Genomic DNA, 20,520 nt, shown 5'->3' with positions numbered 1-20,520 from the left:
TTCCTTTTAAGTAGGCGTGGTCTGGATGCTCAGACGTCATGACGCTCGTGAGGTCATGCGTAGGAATCAATTGCGCATGCGCAAATCGGCCTTCCTTTACTGTACGGTTTTGTGTCCATTACGCATGCGCGGCTTGCGCATGCGCATAACGATCCGCGACCAAAACGTTTTGAGACTGCACATGCGCGGCTTGCGCATAACGATCAGCAACACAAACTTTTTTAAACTGCGCATGCGCAGAACGATAAACGGGTGATTGTAACTGCGCATGCGCGGCTTCTGTTTCCTGCGCATGCGCAGACGCAGACGCAGATTTTAGTTCTTTGTCTGCACGAGACTGTAAAATGTGGTCGGACGCCATTTTATCATGGATTTCAGCGTTTTTTTCTTTCTGAAAGTTGTAAGTTACCTTTTCCTTTCGATCTGGACTGGATTTCAGTGTTTTGGCTTTGTGAAAGATTCAAGTTATTTCTTCTTTTTGATCTGTACTTTTCACTTGCGATTTCTTGTTCTTTTATTGATTGTTTAAGTTTTGCATCACTCAGTCTCTGTGCAGTTTGGCCTCTGAGCATACCGTGCTGTTCAAATTCCTTACAGTACTCTTCAAATTTGTTTAGTATTGTTTGTAAGTTGTTGCTGTCTTCATCTTTTGAGTATTTAAATCCATTATATACTTTCCTAGCTTCATGTCCTGCGATGAGCATTGCTATTTTAATTTAGTCTGAGGCTGCTGCTACATCATTAGCTATGATATATAAATCGAACATTTGTTTAAACATTTTCCAGACATTTCTTACATTGCCGGTCGTGTCCAGCTGAGGTGGGGTTCCATGCCACATCCTCGAATAAGCGATGTCTTCCCAAGTCCAATGTCCAGTAGGAGATTTCCATGCCATTTCGTTCTTTCTGTATCTGCAGCTGAGTTGTCCTGTAGTAAGTGTCTGAAGCTAATACTGGTACCATGTGTTGGTCCTCGTGTCTTAATAAAGCTCGTGGTCTCAAAGGTAGAGAAGATGCTTTATTGTGAATTTGTTCTCTCTTCAGAGCTTAACTTACGGCTACCTCAAATGCTGCCTGCTTGTGTGTCTGTTTTTTTTTGTTTTTGTTTGGTGGAGAAGATGCTTTATTGTGAATTTGTTCTCTCTTCAGAGCTTAACTTATGGCTACCTCAAATGCTGCCTGCTTGTGTGTCTGTGTCCTGCTTTCAGTTCTGCCTTCCGTGAAGTGTGTCCTCACTTCCTGTCCCTGTGTATTTATAGCTCTCCCGTGCTCCCTCTAGTGCTTGCTCAGTTGTATTGCATCTAGTCAGATCTACAATCACCACTTGCTGTACCGGTGTACTAACTCAATTATAATTTTGTTTCTCGAAGGGCTTTTAGATGTTCTGTTGTTACTTCACACCTGCCTGGAGCTTTTCCTTTGCTCAATTTCAAAGTATGCTTCGCCTCCGTTATCATAGTATTTGGTCTCTCATTTGGCTCGATATCTTGAGGATTCCCTCAATTTGGATTTTCTCACAATCTATCCATCGGTTTGCTTTTGCATCCCTTTCAAACAATATTTTACCACCTTTTATACTTTGTGCACCGACTATCGTTATGTGTGAAAGAGTTTCACCTTCTGGTGAATAACTGCCATTTTGTGATTTCTTTCCAGCTCTAATACTTAATCACACATCTCAATAAACTGCTTCTCTTTGGCCTGCCTGCATGCATTCTTAAAATTTTCTTTCCAATTTCACCGTACTTAAGCGTTTCTTTTCTTTCCGCTTTGGATCGTCAGTGCTTGCAGCTCATCTCTTTTTCTGGTAATATTTCCTTTGCAGCATGTTGTGTACTCTCTCCCTCTCGTGTTTTTCCATTCGCTTTCCACTTCTGAATCTCAGACCTATCTGCTAGATCAGCTTCCTCTGCAGCCTGGAAACGTCCGTCCTCCGTTTTCTTCAGCGAATGCCTCTCCGACGTTGGCATAGTTCATAATAGGGCCTCACGGTAGCATGGTGGTTAGCATCAATGCTTCACAGCTCCAGGGTCCCAGGTTCGATTCCCGGCTGGGTCACTGTCTGTGTGGAGTCTGCACGTCCTCCCCGTGTGTGCGTGGGTTTCCTCCGGGTGCTCCGGTTTCCTCCCACAGTCCAAAGGTGTGCGGGTTAGGTGGATTGGCCATGCTAAATTGCCCGTAGTGTAAGGTTAATGGGGGGGATTGTTGGGATACGGGTTACGTGGGTTTAAGTAGGGTGATCATTGCTCGGCACAACATCGAGGGCCGAAGGGCCTGTTCTGTGCTGTACTGTTCTATGTTCTAATAGTGTCACAGAATGACAGAATTGTTGCAGCGCAGGAGGCCGCCATTTGGCCCATCTTGTCTGCACCAGCTGAAGCTGGTAAAGTTCACTTCTATTCCATCACTGAGTGGAAAAGCTGGCACAAAAAAAGGTTGTGACCTATCCCTATTCATTCAACGTTGTTGCCCCTGGCAGCACGGTGGCTCAGTGGTTAGCACTGTTGCCTCATGCCGGGTTCAATCCCGGTCCAAGGTCACTGTCCGTGTGGAGTTTGTACATTCTCCCCGTGTCTGCGTGGGTTTCACCCCCCACAACCCAAAGATGTGCAGGTTAGGCGGATTGGTCACGCTAAATTGCACCGTAATTGGACAAAAATAATTGGGCACTCTAAATTTTAAAAAAGAACATACTTGCCCATGGCAAGACCTCTGTACTGTTCAGGCGACAAATGGTAAGTGAAGTGATGTGGAGTGCACTGATTATTAACCACACTTGATTGAGCTTGACCTTTAAAGGCTGTGCACAGCAAATATCGGAGCCTAAAAATACAGATTTACTAAAATGGGGCTTACAGGCTTGTGAATCTCTGGAATATCCTTTGACTTTCATGATCTTTTTCAGATTCAAAGGAATGAGACGCTTTTAAGTGGTTTAATCTTGTGGTAGTAGGAACATTATGAATAATGTGAGGCAATCACCACCAAAATAATGGTTGGGATTGATTTCAGAACTGCAATCAGGCACAGTCACCCTTGTGAAATGCAATATTCATTCACACAATAGTCACAGGAATTCCAGGGCAGTATCTCTGCTCGCTTGCTGCAATGTGACACCTCCAAACGGTAGTCACGAGTGCTCTGATTCCTCTTTCTGCACCTGTCGATCTTGATTTCCAGCACTCTTTGGTTCAGGAGCCTGTTTCTGTGTGTCTTGGCTCATTTGTCACTCTCTAGGTCTCACTGCATTGTGCTAATTAGTTTGCCTTCCAGCTCCCATTGAAGTAACAACATTTAATGAATCTCAACGCATTCCAAAGCTCTTACTGCCGATTGTAATCTTTCATGGATACTTTAGCTTTTCTGTCTTCTATGACAGAAATGCTGGCCACTCCCAAAATGCTCAAAAGGAATGCTATTTCAACGCATGTCTCAAACTATGGTGAGCAAATTGCAAATCATTCTGTGTTGCCTTTATTCCATTCAAAACCTCAACCCTTCACTGGTGTAACGTAAATTCCTGGCAGTTAAGTAGTAATAGCCAACACCAAATAAATTGTGAGCACAAAACAGTGATGCACCATACAGATTTAAATGCTCTCTGGCCACCCCCATTCGCCACTAATCCTGTAATGATATACAATTCAAGTATTTCAGGTCTGGAAGTATTTTGTTTCATTGAAAGGTGTGAATAAGTGCAAGCTGTTTTGTACATCTACATATTTTGTGGGGGCCACGAAAATCCAGTACGAGTTTGTAAAGTCAAAGGAAAATTGCTTTATTTACCATTTTATATATACAGCAGCAGTAGTACTTCACCACTGCTTTTCTCTTCCAGCTGGTACCACACTTGCTAGCTCAATTCATGCAGGTTAAACAGCTACTGATTTTCCCCGCCCCCGTCATTGGGGGAGCTCATGCTCCCTAAAGAGTTATGAGATACCCAATTGTCCCCAGCCAATAGTATTCAGGCAGATTATAGCAACATCATAGACAGCTGTCTGGTTTTCCCCTAGCTGTGTCAGGGTACCCAGATGGCACGAGCAGTGCCAGGGAACACCTGACCAAAGGGCATGAAGCTAGGGGCTTACAGGCTGCCCCTTCATCCAGGACCCCCATCACCTCCTAGAGGCCACTACTGGCCTGCCATGTAGACCCCATCCTTCAACCACCCCCCCCCCCCCCCCACCCTCCTTTCATGGGCATGGTCCACCTTGACTATTGGCAATGCCACCCATGGACCCTTGCACTACCACCCTGACATCCTTGCAGTGCTCCTGCCAGCTTGACAATACCACCCGGGCACCTTGCCAATGCCAGTGCCTGCATTCCAGAGGGAGGGCCAGGGAGCCACCCTGCACGCTCCCCGATCAGTCAGGGGGCTAGAATGGCCTGGGAGACCCCCAGGTGCCCTTCCACCCGGTCCACATTTGTGTGGACCAGTGCTGAATGGTGCTCGGCTGTGGCCTCGCCGGGGAGGCTGGTAGATCCCGGGTAAGTTTGCTAAGTCAGTTTAAAACAGACTTCGGCGAGCGCCGTTTGGTCACGCCGCTTTTGGCCGTGATTCTGACTCCGATGCCTCATGGCGTGAAGACTGAGGGAAAGTCGTGGGAGGCCTCTCCCGACATTTAGTGCCCACACCGCGCTCGAGCGAGAGCACATACGGCCGGTGGATTGTGCCTCAGGGAACAAGAATGCATTTTTTTAAAAATTTTAAAATAAATTTAGAGTACCCAATTCATTTTTTCCAATTAAGGGGCAATTTAGCGTGTTCGATCCACCTAGCCTACACAACTTTGGGTTGTGGGGGCGAAACCCACACAAACACGGGGAGAATGTGCAAACTCCACACGGACAGTGACCCAGAGCCAGGATCGAACCTGGGACCTCGGTGCCGTGAGGTTAACCCACTGCGCCACCGTGCTGCCCAAGAATGCCTTTTATCCGAGGCAGAACAGCTACTATAGGCATGAACATGATCCTGGGAACCAATTTTGCAAACATTACTGAGAGGCTTGGCTGACAACTTCAATGTAATTCTGTGGTGCAGACATTGCCATATTTAGTGCCATCAGCAAAGACAATTTAAAATCTTGATAACCGAGGAGAAAATAAAGCAAAACAGTGCAATCAGCTTTTCTTTCTAGCCTATATAACGTATACATGAAGAGGGGCAGGGACGAGTGGAGGAAAAAGGGAACAGTCTGATTTGTGTTTCAGAATCCAAAGTCTGGTTGCAAAAAAGTATCCAAATTCATTGCTCAAAAAGCAGATACTCCTCTTTAGTCTTGAAGGAAAATCATATAGATCAGCTCTCCTTCAAATGTCTGGATATGGAGATGCCGCCGTTGCATTGGGGTGCGCACAGTAATAAGTCTTACAACACTAGGTTAAAGTCCAACAGGTTTATTTGGAATCACATGCTTTTGGAGCGTAGCTCCTTCAGCAGACGACCTACGCTCTGAAACTTTTAAAAAATAAATTTAGAGTACCCAATTAAATTTTTCTAATTATGGGACAATTTAGTGTGGCCAATCCACCTATCCTGCACATCTTTTGGGTTGTGGGGGCAAGACCCACGCAAACACGGGGAGAACGTGCAAACTCCGCACGGACAGTGACCCAGAGCCGGGATCGAACCTGGGACCTCGGCGCCATGAGGCAGCAATGCTAACCATTGCGCCACCATGCTGCCCCACTCTGAAACTTTGATTCCAAATAAACCTCTTGGACTTTAACCTGTTGTTGTGAGACTTCTCACTGTGCTCAAATGTCTGGGCAATTGAAAAAGGGAAAGAATGCATATTGTTGGTTTAATACACTGCAACTCCAGCACACTACAGAACACTCAACTTACCATTAAACGTGTCTGCACGTGATATGAGATCACAGGATGTACACTTTTCAATGCCATTTCTGATAACTGTGCTGACAGATTCCTTCGTTGCAGTGGAAGAAACTTCAAAAACATTGTCTACAAAGACATTAATACTTCCTTTTCTGAAAAGACAAAGTACAGCAAATGAGAATAAGTGTAATTTCATACAATAGCCAGTAAACTTCATTGCTTGCCAATCATCTACTGGGCCACAGGTTACGGTGACATTAATTATCCAGGTTCCTCGTTTATATTAATATTTTATTAAATTAACTGTTAATTTTGTGGCATTAAATACTTAAATAAAAGGTCACTGCAACTGGAGGTCAGAAAGTACCAGACTACCAATGTATTTACACAAAAGCTCCTTCCATGTACTTACAAGATCAGAGTTTGGAAGGGGAGGCCATAGAAATGGCAGATGACCGTCACTTAGTTAGTGGCCCGCAGATAACAAATCTGAGGAGAGTTGCCCCTACTTCATTAAAAACTTAAATTATTCACGGGGATCTCAGAATCAAAAGGTTTGGTTTTGAAGCTAAGAGTCAATTGGTGTAAATTACTGTTTGGAACACCCCATGCATGCCATGCTGTCATGGAGATAGGTTGCAGCACACTGCCCTCTGGGGCGGAATTCTCCAACCCCCCGGGGGGTCGGAGAATCGCCCGCGCCGGCGTCAATCCCGCCCCCGCCGTGTCCCGAATTCTCCGCCCCCCCGAGATTCGCGCCGCACCGGTCGGCGGGCCCCCCGCGCCGGTCGGCAGGCCCCCCGCGGCGATTATCCAGCCCGCGATGTGCCGACGTCCCGCCGCTGACAGGCCAATCCCGCTGGCGGGAATCAAAACACATCTGGTGCCGGTGGGATTGGCTGTTTGCGCCGGTCGGCGGAGTGGCAACCACTCCGGGGTGGGCCTAGCCCCTCAGTGTGAGGGCTTGGCCCCTAAAGGTGCAGAGAATTCCGCACCTTTGGGGAGGCCCGACGCCGGAGTGGTTGACGCCACTCTTTCCCGCCGGGAACCCCCATCCCACCGGGTAGGGGAGAATCCCGGCCCTGGGGTAGAACTTTTTTGAGCATTTTGTTCACAGACAAGCAGCTAAGCTTGGAGAAGCCAGAAGGTTTTGGACTTGGAGCTGAAAGCAAAACACGTTTGTGTGTAACTCTCGAGTTCAGAAGGCAAAGGAAAATTTGCCAAGACCCATGGAACAGGAGGACAGTGCTATTAGAAACCAGGGCTGTTTCTAATTTTGTTAAATTCACTTTGTAGGAATTGTAAAGGAAGTTCAGGCTTGAGCTGGAATGTCACCAGACCTTGCAAGGCAGCTTTGGAAAAGTATGGGGTTGGTCAGAAGGAAGTGGATTATCTACAATAACCTCATAAATAGCCAAAGACATTCTGGGGGCTTCATAGTAGAAAAGGTTTAGTTGAGGATTTTAGTCCAGAGTCTGTGGTTGTATTTTGTTGTGCTTCCCAATGTGTTCCCAAAGATTAAGGAACCACTTTAGCCAGTGTTTATGTCGTCGTGCTTGCTTTATTTAAATTCATTTGTTTTAAATTGTGAAGTCTTGTGGCTTATTAATGTTGCACATTCTCTGGTGCACTTAAATTCAGCTTTAAAGACACTGTATGCTGAAATAGATGGTGCTGCCGTGGGTTCCCCTCTTCGTGCCAGCTCACACTAACAATTGCTGGTTCCACGAGAAATGCATTTCCTAGGGAATGCCCCCTAACTTCTTGCATATTTCCAATATGTAGTTGACACATTTTCTATATTTGAATCTGCAGTTACATGCAAGAACCTCTTTACTTGAATGTGCTCCATCCTACAATCCAATTCACCTTTGAAATGGAACAATCTAACCAACTCCCTTTACTCAATTTGAAACCCACTCATTGGTTCTATACTACTATCTATGACAAGCCTATCTTCCCTGGTCAATATACACTTTGGGACACCTAAAGCTCCACATGCTAGAAGATTGATCTTATCCGCAACCTCCTAAACAGCGCTCAAGCCATTTGCTTACCATGCGAGCTTGGTACATGAAATAGGGTGCATGAAAACTATTCTGCAGAATAATGGCTAACCCGATTAGATCATTGTTCGCTGTGTACTGCCTGTATTCATGAATGGGCCCAAGGCTGCCTGAAAAGTTCCCAGGTGAAGATAACAGTTTCATGCCACAAGTGTGGAGTTTTCCAATAACAGGATGCGACCATCAAGCCAATAAGATGCTCTGCCCACCATGGGAATGAAGGATAAGGTATAAGAATTGCAGTGCCTGCATAATTGAAAGATTTGGTTAAGCTGGAAGCAGAATTGGCTTCATTACCAAAATGTGTGATGTCAGTGACTGGCAGATCATATCAAACAACATGTCCCTTCAGCTATTTGCAAAAGGCAGAGTACATTTACTGACTGTACAAATCATGCTTGCAAAACCCACAGCATTGTGGCTCATAACTTCCTTGGGGCATTGCCACTCCTTAGCAACTTACCTCCACTTGAAATGGAACGCGCCTGTGTCCCCTATCCTTCCTGGCTCAGGCCAGGTGAGACTGAAGAAAGGAAACACACCTTCGGCTCCAGCATCAAAGTGTAAAAGCAGCGGAGTGAAGGAGGACACACCATCTTTTAACACCTCTAGCTGCAGTAAAGCAGGTGAGTTTAAAGGTCAAACTGAAAGGGAGAAGGTAAGTTTCTAAGGTAAATTTTTTAAAATAAATTTAGTGTACCCAATTCATTTTTTCCAATTAAGGGACAATTTAGCGTGGCCAATCTACCTACCCTGCACATCTTTGGGATGTGGGGGCGAAACCCACGCAAGCACGGGGAGAATGTGCAAACTCCACACCGACAGTGACCCAGAGCCGGATCAAACCTGGCACCTCGGCGCCGTGAGACAGCAGTGCTAACCACTGCGCCACCATGCTGCCCTTTTCTAAGGTAAATTAATGGGATGTTGAAGTGGGAGCTCGGAACACTGGCTGGGGAACGGGGGCAGGGGAGGGTTGTGTTGGGGGCTCTGGGGTGTTCTGTGTTAAGTAATGGGTTAAGAGACATTTCAATTAGTTGTCTCATTTATGTTAAGTATCCAATAATTGACACTGATATGTAATGGGGCTTCAGGTGGCCTTTGTGTCAGGTGATGTGATGTTAGAGTTTTGTGCAGAGTCGGTTAAAGTGAAATAAACGTGTTGGTGAAAAGGAGCAGAACTTTTGACTATACAACAGCTGGCTAAACTTCTAACATCCTGGAGGCTCATTCTGGGCATTTAGAAGAGTTACGCTGAAGTTACAAATGCTTTTTTTCCAGAGTAAGTATGAGGGTCGAGCTTGCACAACCATCCAAGGTTAGCAATTTAAATCACTTTGTAAGATGGTTCCCAGCACAGTGCAATCTTCCAGAGGAGCTTCGAGCTTCTGCACAATCGGCAGGTAAACCATTATGTGGGGATTTCCCAGCGCACCTTTGGGATACTCCCCACCACCAAATGTGACACTGGGGAACCAGAAAACTATGGCCCAATGTCTAACATTTGACATGATTCTGCGATTGGGCAGCACTTGCTGAGCAATCCCGAGTGTGCCAAGAATGACACGAATAATCAATTTAAGATAGTCAGTTGGGGTATCAAGAGAGACAGTACTCTGCAGGGCAAAATAATATCTGCAGACATTGCACCTTTTTAGAATAAACACATAAGGGGAGCAATAGCTTTATGGTGCATTTGCCATGGCACCATAAAGAACTAATCTGACAACCAATCAGCATCCCTTTTCTCATGCAGTATAAATTGTTGTTTCCTTTGAAATTTGGTATTCTAGTGTCTGTCTTTTTAAAAATAAATTTAGAGCACCCAATTCATTTTTCCAATTAAGAGCAATTTAGCATGTCCAATCCACTTACCCTGCACATCTTTTGGGTTGTGGGGGTGAAATCCACACAAACAAAGGGAGAATGTGCAAACTCCACACGGACAGTGACCCAGAGCAGGGATCGAACCTGTGACATCGGCGCCGTGAGGCTGCAGTGCTACCCACTGCGCCACCGTGCTGCCCCTTCTAGTGTCTGTCTTAATGACTGCAGGATGAAAAGCCTCAACAGGATGTCTCTTTCTTCCAGCAAGAGTCAAGTGACTATTAATTCTTTCAGTAAGCAATGGGGATTTCAAACTCCACTTTAAATGTTAACCGTCTCTATGGAGATCATAACAAAGCCTTCAGTTTGTAAACAAAGTCAATTCCACTTTCAATTTAACCAAATGTACATGTTTATAATGTCAGAATCTACCTACTTGAAGCTCTTCTGGAATATATAGACCTTCATAATCTGAATGCAAAAGCAGGACTTTCTCAGAAGTCACTACAAGAGTCAGCACTGGGGATGTTTGGGAAACACTTCAGAGGTAAAGCAGGAAAGATAGGGAAAAAAGAGCCAGGTTTACCCTGAGAATGCAACGCCACCCCCTCCCCACAACCACCACCACCGCCATTGTGTTGGAAGGGAAATGAGAAGAGAGAGTAAGTGAGAACATGGAGGAAAGACAGAGTGAACACTTCAATAACCATTCACACTTAATTTTCTTGTACATGCCCTTTTATCATTTGGTGCTTCGATGCAATGCATTGGAGCTCAATAAGTTGAAGCTGTACCCAGTTTTACATATTGGAAGAAATCTCTTAATTGCATGTTAAAGATTTGAAGATGTTTTCGCTCAGTTTAAAAAAAAAAATTCCAAGGGGCAATTTAGCATGGCCAATCCCCACCTACCTGCACATCTTTGGGTTGTGGGATGAGAACCTTGTAGACACGGGGAGAATATGCAGACTCCATATCGACAGTGACCTAGGATCGAACCCAGGTCCTCAGTGTTGTGAGGCAGCTGTGTTAACCACTGTGCTTATGCCATCCCATTTTCGCTCAGTTTATAAATTGCTGGCATCTCTTGACTACATCACTTGATGCTGCAGGGCATACCTGGGCAATTTTCCACATTGCCAGGTAGATGTCAGTGCGCTGTACTGCAACAGCTTGGCTGAGGGACGTGGCACGTTCTGGCCAAGCTGTTCCAGTACAGCTACAATACTGGCATCTATGTAGCAATGTGGAACCAGGTGTGTCTCGTACACAAAAAGCAGGACAAATCCAACCCAACCAATTACTGCCCCAACAGTCCACTCTTGATCATCAGTAAAGTGATGGAATGGGTCATGAACAGTGCAATCAAGCAGCTCTTGCTGACCAATAAAACGCTCACTGATGCTCAGTTCATGTTTTGCCTGGGCAAAAGAGCTGAATTCCAGAGGTAAGATGAGAGACTGCTCTTGACATCAAGGCAGCATTTGAAAGAATATGGCATTAAGGAGCCCCATCAAAACTGGAGACAATGGGAATCATTCAGAAAACTCTCCACTTGTTAGAGTCATAGCTGGCACAAAGGAAGATGGTTGTGATTGTTGGAGGTCAAACATCTCAGCTCCAGGACATTACTCAGAGTAGTGTCTTAGGCCCAACCATCTGAGCCTGCTTCATCAATGACCTTCCTTCCATCATAAGGTGAGAAGTGGGAATATTCACTAATGATTGCATAATGATCAGCCTCCTCAGATACTGAAGCAGCCCATATCCAAATGCAGCAAGACCTGGACAATGTCAGGCTTGGGCTGACAGTCGGAAAGCAACATTCATGCCACACAAGTGCCAAGCAATGACCAGCTCCAAACAGAGAATCTAACCATTCCCCTAGACAATCAAAGGCATTACCATTGCTGTATCCCCCACTATCATGGTGGAGGTTACCATTGACCAGAACTGGACCAGCCATCTACATACTGTGACTACATGAGCAGGTCAGAGGCTCAGAATCCTACGGAGAGCAGCTGACTCCCAAAAGCTTGTCCACAATTGCCAAAGCACAAGTCAGGAATGTGATGGAATAATTTCCCCTTGCCTGCATGAGTGCAACACTCAAGAAGCTTGACACCATCTAGGACAAAGCAGCCCGGTTGCTTGGCATCCCTTCCACAAACATTCACTCCCTCCATCACAGATGCACAGTAGATGTGTATATCATCATCAAGAGGAACTCAGCAAGAATCCTTAGACAGCACCTTCCAGACCCACAACCACTACCATCTAAGAGGACACGGGCATCAGATATATGGGAGCACCACCATCTGGAGTTTCCCCTCCAAGCCACACACCATCCGGACTTGGAAATATATCGACATTCCTTCACTGTAGCTGAGTCAAAATCCTGGAACTCCAACCCTAACAACATTTACCTACACTAAATGGGCTGCAGATGTTCAAGACGATTACTCGTATACACCTTCTAAAGGGCACTTATGGATGGGCAATGAAGGTGGCCTAGCCAGTGAGGCCTACATCCTAAAATGAAATTAAATGAAATGAAAATCGCTTATTGTCACAAGTAGGCTTCAAATGAAGTTACTGTGAAAAGCCCCTAGTCGCCACATTCCGGCGCCTGTTCGGGGAGGCTGGTACGGGAATTGAACCGTGCTGCTGGCCTGCCTTGGTCTGCTTTCAAAGCCAGCTCTTTAGCCTTTGAATGAATAAAATAAATAGTGTTGTTTCCTTATTTTAACTAAATTTAGAAAACCCAATTCATTTTTTCCTAATTAAGGGGCAATTTAGCATGACCAATCCATCTACCCTGCACACTCTTTGGGTTGTGAGGGTGGGACCCACGCAGACAAGAGGAGAATGTGCCAACTTCAGAGGGACAGTAACCCGGGGCCGGGATCGAACTCAGGTCCTCAGCGCTGTGAGGCAGCAGTACTAACCACTGCGCCACCATGCTGCCCATTGCATTGTTTATTCCATATTAGTTTTATTCCATAATATTTATTTGAAAGCAAGGTTTTATATTTCTGATGCGATATCTCAGGTCTGTCCTAGCTCTGGTGCTGACGATTGAAAGTTGGATAAATTCACTTGCCTTTTTTAAGACCAAGTTCCAGCTCCAGACTCTTTAGCCAAACTACAATGGCCACATGTACTGGATATTCTTTTTTTTAAATAAATATAAATTTAGAGTACCCAATTCATTTTTTCCAATTAAGGGGCAATTTAGCGTGGCCAATCCACCTGCTCTGCACATTTTTGGGTTGTGGGGGTGAAACCCACACAGACACGGGAAGAATGTGCAAACTCCACACGGACAGTGGCCCAGATCCGGGATTGAACCTGGGACCTCGGCGCCACGCAGCAGCAGGGCTAACCCACTGCGCCACAGTGCTGCCCCTGTACTGGATAATCTTCCACGAATGAACACATCCCTGGTTTGAGCCAGTTTTACCATCATTCTCCCTCAAGCAGTGCACATCTTTAACAATCTTAAAAGTCATTCAATCTGCACTACCACAAGTTTCACTCAACGTCTGGGAACAGCTCCAACCTTCTCTGGAGATGACAATGCACGTCATTCTGAGGCACTGCAGTTGTGGTCCAAAATAGATGTTAAATCGCAACTCCTCCGTACCAAAAGAAAAGAAAATCTACTGAAAACCAGAAGCTGCTAATGAGTTTACATTTAAACTCAAAACATTATTCAAAACAAATAGAGCAGTCAGTTGAAAACAAACGGACGGTGACATTTCGATGTGCAAGCAGATGGAGAGGGAAGGCACCATGGATTGAAAGCCCGAGTTTCTGATCCTTCCTCATGCACAAAAGAACTGTTATTTTGACATTTTGCGCAGTTTTCATTACCACCTACATATAACATCAAGTATACAATTCTTCCATTTACAAGACGAGATGAGCTGCCTAAACTTGTATACTTTCCAGAATTCTCCACATACTCAACTTAAAATCACCGGCAATCAGCTGTGCCCAATCTGCGACTTGACAGTCTGCAGGCCATTATGGAGTTGGTGCAGCAGTGTGGAGCTTTACTGCTGAGACAATACAAAAACACCCCACATAGATATGCAAATTCACACAGTGCCTAAAACAACTGGGCCAAACGGAGTTCACAGAGTTAGCATAGAATCCCTACAGTGCAGAAGGCAGCCATTCGGCCCATCTAGTCTGCACCGACCCTTTGAAAGAGCACCCGACCGTGATCCAACCCCCTTTCCTATCCCCGTAACCCCACCAAACCTGCACCGTTGGATACTAAGGAGCAATTTAGCATGTCCAATCTACCTATACTGGACATCTTTGGACTGGGGGAGGAATACCCGGAGGAAACCCTACGCAGACACGAGGAGAAAGTGAAATCTCCACACAAGTCACCCACGGCTAGAATTCATCCCGTGTTTCTGGCATTGAGAGGCAGTAGGGCCAGCCACTGCACCACCATGCCGCTCGTTGATTTGTATCAACATGCCCAGCCAGAAATCCAAGCCAACAAGAATTGAAACACCCTTCGTCCCTGGAATGTTTGCAGTGGTCAAATACCAACCTCATTCAAACGTAGTTAATTTCCCCCGTCTCCCCCCACCCCACTGTTTTATAACAATATCCCTCACTAATATATTCTACTTACATGCCTCACTTTGCAACATACATCCCACTAAAGCATTTACCACCCCCACCCCCATTGATTAAGATAAATGGTTGAGATGTTGGAAAACATGGGCACCTCTTCTCAATGAAGGTAAACTTAGACGACAAAATGTCTCATCAACTCCAATGTGCCTCAGGTTGACTGAAGGTGAGCGTATTTGAGGACCAGGATCTCCAACCAAGTGGTCATGGTTGGGCAAGATTCTCGGGCCTTTCCGCTGAGTTTCTCGGCGGTGAGAGACAGCCCGCCACCATTGCCCATCCGGTTCTGCTGCTATCAATGGGATTTCCCATTGAATCCACCTGCTGGGAAATACACGGTTTGGGTGCGCTGTCAGCGGGACCGGAGGATCCCGCCAGTGTGAACAGCCCTAGTCTCAAGAAACTAACAGCAGGCATCTCGAACCATTGGAGAAGTATCACCAATGGGGCCTTCACAAATTCCTCCCAATTTGACAGCAATAAAGGTGGTTGCACGGAGGCATCCTCCGCAAGAGGAGAGCGGAAATGCTGTGGGGATGTCCTCAAAGCATCTCCAAAGGGGTCAAACATCCCCACGAACCCACCCTGACATTGTGACTGACCAAAATGAAGATTCATTGGGGAAGGCACCAAACACAGAGACACATCAGGAGCAGGCAGAGGCAAAGCCCATGTGTCAGAGGGAGTGTAGAAACCTCTGAACAACCCATCTACCTAGCTGTTCAAGCACCACTTGCCCACATGTGGCAAAGTCTGTAGATCATGCATTGGGTCTATCAGCCATTTCAGAACCCACTGGACTGGAGTTGAATCAGATCATTCTTGATCCCGAGGGATTGCCTAAGAGGAGAAGAATACCTTCATTGTTCAACTAACCCTTCCCTGTTCCACATGTTTAAATAAATGAAGCACTACCTACAAACATTATTCTGGGACAATAGCTGTTTGTCTGGAAAAATGCAACAGAGGAAAAAACCTTTAAGTGCTAAAACTGAACGGGGTGGTGGGGGGAAATCAAAAAATCTCTAAATACATAAGGAATCAGTATTAACTTGCGTAATGCACAAACATTCAAGCTTTTGTTGGAACATGATTTGCTTATGTTGGAGTTTATTTTCATTTGATTGGTCTTTTTTTTTTATACTAATTCTGCCCTACAAAAGCCACTTTTGCAAAGTCTTATTTGGCCACCCTGGGCAACCCCCTTGATGGTCCTTCTAAATAGGCTGACGTGCATTTTCAACCTGAATGCAGGATATAGCACATGCTTGGAATTACCCAGCGATTTCAGGTTCTAGATTAAAAAGTGTATACTTACGTAAATTTCCGAACAACAGACTTGTAGTAGAAAGTGATGTTTTTGAAGAAACCTTTCATCTAATTACAAGGGGGAGAAAACAAAAAGAAATTTGAGGAATCGTGTCAGCATTTCCATCTTTGACTGTAGGAGTAGAACTTTCACAGCCCAACTAATTAGTTTTCAGAGTAATTGCTCAAAGGCAAGGAGGTTTCAGTGTTCCTATGCTGCATATTGTTAAATTATTACTGCATTTTGTATCATTGGTGGAAGGCGGGAGGGAAAAGATAGTGAGAAATAAGAAGCTTATGATTGTGGTCAACTAAGTAGTCCAAGGGGACAGCACGGTGACGCAGTGGGTTAGCCCTGTTGCCTCAAGGCACCGAGGTCCCAGGTTCGATCCCAGCTCTGGGTCACTGTCGGTGTGGAGTTTGCACATTCTCTGCGTGCTTGCGTGGGTTTCGCCCCCACAACCCAAAGATGTGCAGGTTAGGTGGATTGGCCACACTAAATTGCCCCTTAATTGGACAAAATTAATTGGGTACTCTAAATTTATTTTTTTTAAACTGAGTAGTTCAAAATAAAATTCCAAGGGGTGGTGCGATGGCTGGCGCTGCTGAAAAATGAAATGAAAATCGCTTATTGTCATATAAGCTTCAGATGAAGTTACTGTGAAAAGCCCCTAGTCGCCACATTCCAGCGCCTGTCCGGGGAGGCTGGTACGGGAATTGAACCGTCTGCTTTAAAAGCCAGCTTTTTAGCCCTGTGCTAAACCAGCCCCTATGCTGCCTCACGGTGCTGGGGTCCGGGGTTCAATCCCGGCTCTGGGTCACTGTCCGTGTGGTGTTTGCACATTCTCCCTGTGTGTGCATGGATTTTGCCCCCCCCGGCCCGGGGATGGGTGGATGGAATGGCCACACTGAATTGCCCCTTAATTGGAAAAAATGAATTGGGTACTCTAAATTTATAAAAAAATACAAAATTCCATGTGAAAAGCAAGTAAACCAATCTGAACGCTTCAGGTCACCATATTACTAAAAAAATAAATCATGGCAATGTACATTTCTCAGCTTTACGTAAACACAAAAATGGCACTTCAAAAAAAAAGCAGCTCCTGTTTCTCTTCCCTATTCAATTCAGCCATGACAACAAAAGGTTCCACCTGTCAATTAAACACGTTTGGTCAGTGGATCAATAAACTAATCCCGGCAGGATGTCCCCTTATTGGAGCTCAACTAATTGAGGAGAGGTTAGCTAGCAGGAGCATTTCAACACTTGATGCCAGGTGCGATTTATTTGTGTTCACGATTCCCTATCTGGGCAGTGCTTTTGGGCAAACCTCAAGTTTTCAGTCATTTTTAATCAAACAAAATGTACTTTATTACAAACATGTATCAAAACAGGTTACAACACATAAACACCCCAGGTAACATACTTCCCAGCAATCAACTATACAGTCTGTACAAATGTTTCCCCTTTTCCACCCCCCCCCTCTTCCCTTGTGACGAACAGCTCCTCAAACATGGTCACAAATACCCCCCACCTTTTCTCAAACGCCTCTGCAGAGCCCCTAAACTCATTATATCCTCTCCAACTGCACCAAGTCGTATTGGTCGCCCAACCAAGCCGCTAGCCCCGGTGGCAATGCCTGCCACTACTCCAGTAAAATTTGCTGCCATGCAATCAAAGAGGCGAAGGCATCAGCCTTCCTCCTCTCCATGAGCTCCGGCTTCTCTGAAACCCCAAACATAGTCTACCTCCTCCTCCACTATCCTGGCTAAGACCGCGCGTGAGCACTCCCTCTCAGAATCTTGCCAATTTGTTGCAACAGCAAGACTCGTGTGCGTGATTCGCTGGCCTCCGCCCTCACCTCTCACACTCATCTGCTACCCCCTGGAAGAACCCATTCATTCTCACCCGAGTCATATGCATCCTGTGCAACGCCTTAAACTGTAACAGGCTCATCCTTACACAAGAGGTCCCGTTTATGCTACGCAGTGCCTCACTCGATACTCCCCAATTGATCTCCCCTCCCAACTCCCCTTCCCATTTCTCCTCGATCTTTGCCACTCACTCAACTCCCTGTCCCCTCAGCCACTTGTATATATCCCCAATTCCTCCCTCCCGTTCCATGTCCGGAAGCAGCAGTTGCTCCAGCAGGGTGTATGCCGGCAACCTAGGGAACCCCTTCCAGACCTTTCGCGCAAAGTCCCTAACCTGCAGATGCCTGAACTCACTCCCCACTCTGCAGCTCTACCCTGTCCCTTAGCTCCTCCAGACTGGCGAATCCAAGTTTTCTGTCATGACAAGTAGCCCTGTAACTCACGCTGGAGGACAGGACAGTGAACAGGCTGCAAATCTGGGGTTCTTCTACAACCATAGAAGGAGATTTGCAACTGGTGACTATACTTTGAAGTTCCATCTCAAAAGGGGATCAATTCTCCATACTCAGAGAATGCCTTGGACAAATAAACCCAAATTGCAGTGTTGTGCAGGTAGCTGACACAGACAACCAATATGAATTGAGGAAAAAATAGTTAAACTTGCTGGATGGTTAACCAACCTCTTTTTCTGTTTTTGTTGCCATTTCATAGAATGCCCTTGAGTTTATTTCTTTCAGGTCATCCGTAAAAGTAGCATTTTGTAAGTGCAAAATTCCAGGGAAGATTCTCACTAGAAAGAAAGAGACGTGGAAATAAAACATTGGCATAATAACCACCTCACCTGGACAGTTAGTATAAGTATTCAATCACGCCAATTAAAAAGCCATAGCCAAACAGATTGCCTTCCTGAGCTCTGGTCTGAATCCATGGGGAAGTGAGAGATTATGGGCTGTGAATTCCTGTTATTGTCATTTTCAGTTTGCCAGCTAACTTAACCCACAAACAGAAAGGAGGAGGAAAATGTTCCATAAATAGATTTAAAATGTACAGAGTTGTTAAAGGCAACAGGAAATAATTATCTTGCTTAACATCGGTGAAAATGACTGCACAAGGGAGAGAAGGACATCTGCTGCATACAGGCCCTTCATGGAATGGATAAAATGGAGTATGATGGAGATTATGAGATTGAACAATATAACATCTAATAATAATAATCTTTCTTAGCGTTGCAAGTAGGCTTACATTAACACTGCAACGACGTTACTGTGAAAATTCCTTAGTCGCCACACTCTGGTGCCTGTTCAGGTACATTGAGGGAGAATTCAGAATGTCCAATTCACCTAACAAGCACGTCTTTCAGAACTTGTGGGAGGAAACCAGGGCACCTCGAGGAAACCCACACAGGGAGAACGTGCAGACTCTGCACCGACTGTAATCCAAGCTGGGACTCGAACCCGGGTCCCTGGTGCTGTGAAGCAACAGTGCTAATCATCGATACAGCATTGATACAGCAACTTCCATTTCCTCGTTACCCTGAAGGACTTGACAGGCAATTATGTCCTTTAGAAATGTAGGCAAACGGCAGCCAATCCATTTTGGTGGCATTAGTTGAAGGTTTATTTTCCATTTAAGGATCAATTTAGAGTGGCCAATCCACCTACCCTGCACTTCTTTGGGTTGTGGGGGTGAGACCCACGCAGACACGGGTAGAATGTGTAAACACTACACGGACAGTGAGCCAGGATCGAACCCGGGTCCTCAGCACCATGAGACAGCAGTGCTAACCACTGTGCCACAACCCAAGCATTAGTTGAAGATAAGGATTAGGCAGCTTACCTGGATTCTGCTGCTTTTTCAAAAAAAAAGTTTTGCTAGGAGAACAGTGAGATAGACTCCATTCAAGTGAGGTAAAAATCTAAGTTGAAGGACAACGGGCAGGATTCTCCCAGCCCGGGGCCAGGCGGGAGAATCCCCACAACCGGGCCACGCCGCCCTGACATCGGCACGCAATTCTCTGCAGAGTGGAGAATCGGCACCATTGGCGCCGCCGATATTGGCGCGGCACCGGTCGTGGGCAGCTGTACGCGGCCAGGCCGCCGATTCTCAGCCCGGGATGGGCCGAGCGGCCGCTCTAAAAAGGCAGAGTCCCGTCGGCGCCGTCCACACCTGGTTGCAGCCGGCAGGGTCGGGTTGGGGAGGGGGGGGCAGCCTGTATGTGTGGGGGGGGGGGGGGGGGCCTCCGATGGGGCCTGCCCTGCGATCGGGGCCCACCAATCGGCGGGCTGGCCACTCACTCACCGGGCCTATTTTCTTCCGCACCGGCCCCTGAACTCCCGCGCCATGTTGCGTCGGGGCCGGCACGTTGAGGGAAGCCACCGATCCCGCGCCGTACAGTTCACACCGTAAAGGCTGCCGCGAAACTGGCCGTGTTTCACGGCAGCTTCCGCGCAGCCTTTACAACTCTCCGCATTTGCGGAGAATCGCGCCCAGAGAATCTCAATGGCCGGAGAATTCCAGCCCGTACCTTCGCAGACAGATTTACTTTATTTAACCCACTTTCACCCGAAACAAGTTACTCTTGTCCTGGTCAAAGGGGGAGGCTTCAATTCCAATGATTCTGTTCCACCACTTATCTTAAATTAGTTTCCATTAGTGCAGGAAGGACAAACACACATAAACCCTTGGGCATACCAATAAGATCACAAAGTGGCTTAAAGGAAATACTGGTGAAATACTTTTGTTCTTGCTGATGTATAAATTGACGGCAATCAGTGGGTAGAAAATGAGTATTGATAATTGCTTCTTATTAATTAGAATCAGCAATTTAATATGCATAATGCAGAGCATTGCAGAAGAAATCAAAGTAGTAGCCGTCCTACAGCATGGAGCAAGCTTATGTATCTAGTTGTTTTTTGAAAAGTACATCCAAAGGGCAGCACG

At 46.0% G+C, this 20,520-nt stretch overlaps 1 protein-coding gene across 3 annotated transcripts in view; it reads right to left on the bottom strand.

Annotated features, from left to right (window-relative positions):
- Positions 1 to 20,520, bottom strand: part of LOC119953886 (protein HEG-like) — a 127,539-nt gene that overhangs the window by 40,713 nt on the left and 66,306 nt on the right. For all 3 annotated transcript variants that reach the window (XM_038778511.1, XM_038778510.1, XM_038778513.1), the window contains exons 4-6: positions 18,261 to 18,370; positions 15,719 to 15,777; positions 5,858 to 6,000 (exon numbers count right to left, since the gene is read on the bottom strand). In XM_038778511.1, coding sequence (XP_038634439.1) covers positions 5,858 to 6,000; positions 15,719 to 15,777; positions 18,261 to 18,370 — 312 coding nt within the window. The remainder of the gene's footprint in view (positions 1 to 5,857; positions 6,001 to 15,718; positions 15,778 to 18,260; positions 18,371 to 20,520) is intronic.

This window comes from Scyliorhinus canicula, chromosome 19, assembly GCF_902713615.1.
Source record: "Scyliorhinus canicula chromosome 19, sScyCan1.1, whole genome shotgun sequence".
Classification (NCBI taxonomy): domain Eukaryota; kingdom Metazoa; phylum Chordata; class Chondrichthyes; order Carcharhiniformes; family Scyliorhinidae; genus Scyliorhinus; species Scyliorhinus canicula.
The sequence above is the reverse complement of the archived record's forward strand: the minus strand, read 5'-3'. Positions and strand labels throughout refer to the sequence as shown.